The following is a 7,987-nucleotide window of genomic DNA, read 5'->3' on the forward strand; positions in this document are numbered from 1 at the left end:
GGTAAATGATTTATTGATGTATTATTTAAGTTAAAATAAGTGTTCATTCAGTATTGTTGTAATTGTCATTATTACAAATACATTTAAAAAATCGCCCGATTAATCGTATCGGCTTTTTTTGGTCCTCCAATAAGGTATGGTATCAGCGTTGAAAATCATAATCGGTCGACTCTAGTCTGAAGTTGTTTAGGCTTGACACTGGGCAAAATGTTATGTTGAATGGAGAACAGGATATGATATGAATGGAGGTGTTGTTGGATTTAATGGGGAACAGGATATGACATGATATGAAAGGTTTGTGTATGATAGGATATGAATTGAGGTTTGTGTTGTTGAATGGGGAACAGGATATGACATGATATGAAAGGTTTGTGTATGATAGGATATGATGGAGGTGTGTGTATGTTGAATGGGGAACAGGATATGACATGATATGAAAGGTTTGTGTATGATAGGATATGATGGGAGGTGTGTGTATGTTGGGTGTATGACCTTAATTGCATTTCTTTCCCTGTCTTTTCACATGAATTAATGATCACCATGTGACCTAGTGTATCTCACTGCAGCCTTACACTACACACACACACACACACACACACACACACACACACACACACACACACACACACACACACACACACACACACACACACACACAACACACACACACACACACACACACACAAAAAACACCCCACACACACCAGACACACACACACACCACACACACACACACACACACACACACACACACACACACACACACACACACACACACACACACAGGGAGAGTACATATGGTATGCATCTACACATAAACATACTAGTCTCACAGAGGCATGCCAAGGATACCCCACCCATCTTCCTCTTTTTTTCTCTCACCTTTCCTCTCTCTCTCTCTCTGTTGCGCTCCTCTCTTTCTCTCTCTCTTTTTCTCTTTTCTTTCTCTCTCTCTTTCGCTCTCTCTCTCGCTCTCTCTCATTCTCTCTCTCTTATTCTCTTACTCTCTCTGTTTCTTCTCCTCTCTCTCTCTTTCTCTCTCTCTCTTTCTCCCCCCTTCTTTCTCTTTTATGAAATGAATTGTAATTTGATTGTTCTGCTGCTCAATTTTGTCTGGAAAATGTACATGGTGAGAAACACGTCTGGGTTTATAAGACAAAGCTGTAAACTCTTTTCCAAATGGAGGCCGTGCTGGAAGGGGCCTGTTCTGTTCTGTTTGTTTTGGGCTGTGGATATACAACCACAGCCAAGGGGATGAAACTCTGTTAAACTCTTCTAAATTGGGGACTGCTCTGTCATCTGACACATCATCGCTTTCACACGTTGAGGTTCAAGTGTAGGGACTGAACCTCAAGTTCTAAGGACCAAGCCTGGAAAATATAGGAAGATAGATGGTTTTGCTTCAGCATTCCAATCCGGCATGGTTTACTTTTGTTGGAAACATAATTGTCTGTGGCTAGGATTTGGAAGTACATTTTACCCGCAAATTCTGCCAGGAAATAAGAAGCAGTTGTTAGTGCCCCCTAGGGGTGACCTAGTGTACATTCTGCTGAATACTAGACAGAGTCAAAGCAAAGGTTTTACTATGAAAAGACACTTGTCTTTTGTCAAGTACTGTATTGTTGTGTCATGGGATTTGACTGCATCTTAAGAAAACTTCTAGGATTAAACGCATGCTGATTTAATGTAACCATTTACTTTAACCTGACATACTGTCGCTATACTGTTGTTCTACTGTTGTTCCATTTAATGTATTATTTATTTGTGGGGAAATGGAGAAAGTTCTCTCAATCTATTTTGTTTAACTATGTTTCCCTATTCTCTGTAGTACACAGTTTAGCATGTATTTTACCGTCGTACATATAGGTATAACAAGTTGTAGTAAATGCACTGCAGTGTGCCATGAGGTGCGTTTACACCACTTTCCTGCTCTGGGAAAAGGTGATAAGGACACAGGTGTGCTGAAGGGTTACGTGGACCACTACAGAGACAGAGGACCTTTTGCGGAGTTAGTCAGGGGGTTTCAATCCTGATTATGGTGTTCATTAACATCTTTATTTATATCCAAACCATTGCAAGTGGAACAAGTACTATTCCCATCTTGTGACAATTCCTCATAATGTCTGTCATTGAGTATAACCCCCRCCAAAAAAATAGGGGGGAAAAATTCAAGGGTCCCTCTCCCCCCTCAGCCCTGCATCCTGGTTCAGTCCAACCTGAGCATAGGGGTCTAGTGTCACCCCCAAGGTAATTTTCTGTGTCATTTGTCGAAAGAACTCCACTGAATACTCAAGAGGCAAGGTTTAGGCTCGAACATGTGGACCTTTTTGTTGCTCACGCTGGCCTTTTCTGCCACAGGAATGACGGAAGACAATGTCATAGATACAGCTATTGAAGAGAGACCTGTAATAGCCAAGGGCATACTAAAGGTAGGTCATACATGTGAACCGATGTGGTGATACAATTAGTGAAATTACTGTACTTACCTTGGTTAAACGTCATACTTCGGAGCAGGACACGTATTTATTGTTAACACATGAAGGCTACACTATCTTTAATCTAACTGCAGAGAAGRAGATTTGACATGGTGGTCGTGGTGAATGACGAATGCTCATTGTCTGTTCCTCTTTCCCTCAGGCTCCAAGTGTGGTTGGATGAGCCATCAAGAAGATGCCTGAGCTCTATACATTCCTTATGGAGCGATGGGCATTGTAGTATCCTTCTATTGTGGTTTCTGTGGAGATTTCAAATAGAGTTATGGGCATTGCAGTAGCATTTTATTGTGGTTACTATGTAGATTTGTAACASGCTGATCGCTTCTTGTCAGATCAAGTCTGCATTGAACTGTACTGAGTTGTCATTACCTCATATGGTTACAAAGCCTTTTTGTATTTTCTCACAACCTCCCAGATAAACAAAACCATTTTTGTTAGCGACAGCCCAGTTTTATACCAGCATGAATTGGCCTCAAACCACAAGTGTGTCTAACCAGGCCTTCGGGAAACATAGTTATTTGAAACCATCACATGTCAGTGTTTAAGTATGTTTAATGATGTTTGATCTCACTGGAAATATATCCAGAAGTTGATTGTTCTTGTATTCTACAGACAGAGATTGAGCCTAGTCCTGGACTTAAACTGGAGAATCATAGAATGAACATCAGAGAATGCGTTATGGAGAATCATAGAATGAACATCAGAGAATGCGTTATGGAGAATCTTCATTGAAATAGATGTTTAGTCCAGGACTGTCTTCGGGGTATCGGCCCTACTGTACATGTTTTTTCCTTGATCCTCCTTTCTACTGAAGTCATAACCTGGAATATGATTCAGGAGAGGAGAAGAATCCACGTCTGATCTTCTATGATGATAAGGATGAGGTTGTTCAGGTTAGATATGGATTCCCATTCAAGATGTTACATGTCATCTACTGTACGTGTCAGACAAAGATTATCAGCAAAATGCTTGGGGAAATAACATCTATTTTCCTGAGCTTGACTCAAGCCTGCCAAGATTAGGGAGGGATAAATAACTATTTAAAGAAGACATTACACAAGGAAAAAACAAGAGCATAACAGTGTAGTCTGAAACAGTTAAAGAGAATGTGATGTTAATAACTCCTCTGTGTCTTTTGTGAACCTGTTGCATTATGGTTATTATGGTCATTATTGTAATTACGGTCATTATGGTCATTATGGTTATTCTTTTTATTCTTGTTATTATGGTCATTATGGTCATTATAGTTATTATGGTCAGTATGGTCATTATTGTTTTTATGGTCATTATTGTTTTTATGGTCATTATGGTCATTATAGTTATTATGGTCATTATAGTTATCATGGTCATTGTGGTCATTCTTGTTATTCTTGTTATTATGGTTATCAAGGTCATTGTGGTCATTATGGTTATCATGGTCATTGTGGTCATTCTTGTTATTATGGTTATCATGGTCATTGTGGTCATTATGGTTATTATGGTCAATGTGATCATTATGGTCATTATTGTTATCATGGTTATTATTGTTATCATGGTTATTATTGTTATCATGGTCGTTTGCCTGTACTGAATGTAAGCATTTTGTGTGTGTTGTATCAGACTGTCCCTGTGAAGAAGATGAAGGTGGATGAGATCAGTAGCCTGCTGGACTCTCTGGGTTTCTACAAGAGATCTCAGAAGGGGGAGGACGTGCCAGAGGAGTTTCAACACTTTCCTCTGAGAGCCCCCAGGGACGAGTTGTGAGCACAATGACATCTGGTGGCCAGACTCTGTCACTGCATCCAGTCACTGATGATGAGAGGGGTCCCAAGGCCACAACATGAGCCAGGCCCTAATTTGAGAACAAACGACTCGGTGCAGCTGTGCAGAGCAGAGCCTACCACACTGTCTCTTTTAAAATATACATTTGTCAATAAAAGTTTAAACAAGTTACGTAGAATGTGTCTCATGCTGACTCTGTGGTATAATATGCTGTCTGTCTTCCATCCAAACAAAACGTTGTACAGTAGTTTCAGCAGGTAATGATAGCAGTTAGCATACCAAAAAGGTAATGTTGACTTCAAAGATTACCTTCATTAATCCTGAACCTATTACAGGGTACTGTTTCGTTGGTGTTATCTATACTGAACAAAAATATAAACGCAACATGTAAAGTGTTGGTCCCATGTTTCATGAGCTGAAATAAAAGATCCCTGAAATGTTCCATATGCTCAAAAAAAAACGTATTTCTCTCAAATGTGTTTACACCCTTGTTAGCGAGCATTTCTTCTTTGCCAAGATAATCCATCCACCTGATAAGTGTGCCATATCAAGAAGCTGATTAAACAGCATGATCATTACACAGATGCACCTTGTGCTGGGGACAATAAAATGCCACTCTAAAATGTGCAGTTTCGTCACACAACACAATGCCACAGATGTCTCAAGTTTTGAGGGAGCGTGCAATTGGCATGCTGACTGCAGGAATGTCCACCAGAGCTATTTCCAGAGAATTMAATGTTCATTTCTTTAGCAAAAGCCGCCTCCAACATTGTTTTAGAGAATTTAGCAGTACGTCCAACCGGCCTCACAACCGCAGACCATGTTTGACCACGCCAGCCCAYGWCCTCCATATCTGGCTTATTCACCTGTAACTTACTAAAATCATTGAAATTGTTGCATGTTGCATTTATATTTTTGTTCAGTATATTTTCAGTTTTCTCCTTATTTTTTTTAATTTGTCATCTGAAAACCGCTGATTGCCATCATACTTTCTACTCCTACACATTAAACCCTAATAATAACGTTGTGAATACAGAGACACTGATCACAGCCACGCTCCTAGGTCTGTCAAGGGCGCTAATCCCCTGTCTTCCTCCTCCCACCACTCTGATAATCTAATTAGCAGACGCTGCTGTCTGGTTAACTGACTAATCCCTGTAGTCCTCAATCAGGGGGACACACACTCTGTCTTCTGTTTGTATACACCATTTTTCCCCCTATTCGTTTAAGAATAGCGTACATTTTTCTGGACACACACAGAGTGGTAGCGGTACATGGTTGTATTGTGRCACAATGCCTGTGTTCTACTCCCCCATACCCCAGAACCTCCGGATGGGCCTGGCCTCTGTCGGTGGGTCCATGTTCACTAACAACAGGACAGGGGACTTTAGCAGTGACTACAACAAGGACCAGGATGATAAAACAGGTAGGCCTGTTGCCTTCTAGAATATAGGGAGTACTGTATGCTGTATAATGCCTGTGTCAAATATTATTTGGAATTTTGTTTTGTTTTAGGAAAGTATTTGATATATTTTTGGAGAGTTTGGATATTCGGGAAAGCATTTGTATAATTCAAATTGCTAAACTTCAAATATAAATTGTTTTATGTTTTTATGTTCCAGTCAATGAGTTGGTGTCTCACCTACCCCTTCAGATGATCCTGTACTTCAACATATTCTATTTCCCATGCTGGTGGATCTCTGCTGTTCTCATGCTGGATCTAAAGGTGGCTTTTTCCCTACTGTCTTCACAGAGGTTTCCCCWAGGTTTTCCAACGCTCAATTTATTATGTATGGAATACCCAGATCAATAATACAATATGTCTTTCTTGTCATAGTTGTATTACCTGCCTGGGTACTACCAGGCTCTACTTGTGACTGGAGTGGTTCTGCTTACCATCTGTGAAATCACCAGGCTCTATCTGGGCTATATCGGAAACCTCAAAGAGAAGGTAACTGAATCTAACTTCCTCTCTGGAAACGCTTCTCCTCTCCCCCTCTCTCCTTCACTGTCTTCCCCCTCTCCCACAAACTCAATGAATATCTGATCTGATACACTGCCTGTTTAAGTACCCTGTGTGAGTAGGTGTGTAAACATTCCCACTGCGCGCACTCTTGGCTAGGACGCCCCACTGAGTCTCTGACTGTGCGTGTGTGTGTGTGTGTCTTCATACATCTGTGTGTGTATGTCTCTTTCTCTCTATGTCTCTTCCAATCTGTCGCTTCAGTCTGTTTCTCTGTGTTCCTCCCTCTCTGATCAGGTGCCAGAGCTGGCTGGGTTCTGGCTGATCTCCTTCCTGTTCCAGCTGCCCATTCTACTCTTCTTCCTGACTGACGAGGACATCATCATCCTCCCTCTGGAGAGGGCCGTCCACTCCATCTACCTCCTCTTCATCCTCTCAGAGCTCCTGGCTTCCTTCTTCGCCCTCAGGTAGGATGATGTACTGTATAGTACTGTATGCCATTTATCAGACGCTTTTACCGACAACCTTGGCGTTTCTAGTGCCATGCTCTATCACCTGAGCCATATAGGAGCCATCACAGAGGAGTGTCTATGGAACGCTGATGTAGACCTATACTGTCAGTGGAATCAACCAATCTCATGCAGAGCGTGGACAGCAACAGTTTACCTTTCAATGGTCATGGCATCTGTTCAGGGACTGTCAGGGACAGTCATGATATGTAATATCTTCCTATTCTCTCTCTCCCTTCTTCTTCTGCTTCTTCCTCTTCTTCTTCTCCCTCAGGGCCATGACCAGGAAGTTAACCCTGCTGTTCCACCTCAGGCAGTTTGGAGAGGTGGAAAACCTTCATCACCTCCACCATCACCACCTCCACATAACGGGAAAGAGCCCAGCCTTCGGCATGCCATATTATGGGAGGACTGTTCTGCCCATGCCACCACACACCAATAACGTTCACAGTCACTGACAGAGCACAGAGAGACAACCAGGAACACTGTGACTGGGATGGATGGGACTGGGAGATGGGGTATGATCTGGAGTTAAAGGCGTAGGAGTGAATAGTTTAATGTGGAAGAGAGTTCTTGTGAATAAAGAGGGAGGAAGCTTTTGAAGTCTTCCATGATGTCCAAAATATAATGCTGGATTTTGTGATCTTTATGAAATGATGAGTTGCACTGTTTTATAATTGTTGTGTTTTCATTTCTAGATATAAAACACGTGTAAAAAATATATATATATTGGACACCGGTAGTAGTGATAGCCATAACATATTAGAACCACATGGTGGCACTAAATGGCCATAAGAGGGGTTAGTAATAAACTGAAAAGTGGTGCAAAGTCCCAATTTGTAAGGCAGAATAATCACAAACTGTCATGCTGCACAGATACTGGTTAGAGAGCCTTTCTGATTGTCTATCCAAGTGTAGCTTGTCAGGAGCTGTAAGGAGCTGTCAGATGCTGTCAAAAGCTGTCAGGAGCTGGTCAGAAGCTGTCAGAAGCTGTCAGGAGCTGTCAGGAGCTGGTCAGAAGCTGTCAGAAGCTGTCAGGAGCTGTCAGGAACTGTCAGAAGCTGTCAGAAGCACACAGAAGCTGTCAGGAGCTGTCAGAAGCTGGTCAGGAGCTTGTCAGAAGCTTATCAGAAGCTGTCAGAAGCTGTCAGGAGCTGTCAGGAGCTGTCAGAAGCTGTAAGGAGACAGGAACAATGGCAGCACAGTTTAATAGAGCACTTTAGAAAATATGCTGGATAACACATCTCAAATTAATATGA

The 7,987-nt window shown here is 41.7% G+C and overlaps 2 protein-coding genes across 2 annotated transcripts; both read left to right on the forward strand.

Moving 5' to 3' along the window:
• Nucleotides 1-2,245: 2,245 nt before the first annotated feature.
• Nucleotides 2,246-4,427, forward strand: selenoe (selenoprotein e). The gene is made up of 4 exons (XM_070436861.1): nt 2,246-2,429; nt 2,638-2,714; nt 3,310-3,388; nt 4,095-4,427. The coding sequence occupies exons 1-4, from the start codon at nt 2,316-2,318 to the stop codon at nt 4,236-4,238; spliced, it is 414 nt and encodes a 137-aa protein (XP_070292962.1). The 5' UTR covers nt 2,246-2,315; the 3' UTR covers nt 4,239-4,427.
• A 954-nt stretch (nt 4,428-5,381) lies between these two features.
• zgc:112294 (transmembrane protein 17A) lies at nt 5,382-7,356 on the forward strand. Its single transcript, XM_023979077.2, has 5 exons — nt 5,382-5,682; nt 5,879-5,982; nt 6,094-6,207; nt 6,517-6,686; nt 7,003-7,356. Exons 1-5 carry the CDS (start codon nt 5,550-5,552, stop codon nt 7,184-7,186), a joined length of 705 nt encoding a protein of 234 aa, XP_023834845.1. The 5' UTR covers nt 5,382-5,549; the 3' UTR covers nt 7,187-7,356.
• Nucleotides 7,357-7,987: the final 631 nt, after the last annotated feature.

The sequence above is a fragment of the Salvelinus sp. IW2-2015 genome, linkage group LG33 (assembly GCF_002910315.2).
Source record: "Salvelinus sp. IW2-2015 linkage group LG33, ASM291031v2, whole genome shotgun sequence".
Lineage (NCBI taxonomy): Eukaryota > Metazoa > Chordata > Actinopteri > Salmoniformes > Salmonidae > Salvelinus > Salvelinus sp. IW2-2015.

Bases quoted from the DNA above. Each gene is read 5' to 3' on its own strand.
- zgc:112294 (XM_023979077.2), top strand. From the start codon at position 5,550: ATGCCTGTGTTCTACTCCCCCATACCCCAGAACCTCCGGATGGGCCTG. The intron at 5,983-6,093 runs GTGGCTTTTTCC...TTCTTGTCATAG, and splicing joins TTCTCATGCTGGATCTAAAG to TTGTATTACCTGCCTGGGTA. The intron at 6,687-7,002 runs GTAGGATGATGT...CTTCTCCCTCAG, and splicing joins GCTTCCTTCTTCGCCCTCAG to GGCCATGACCAGGAAGTTAA.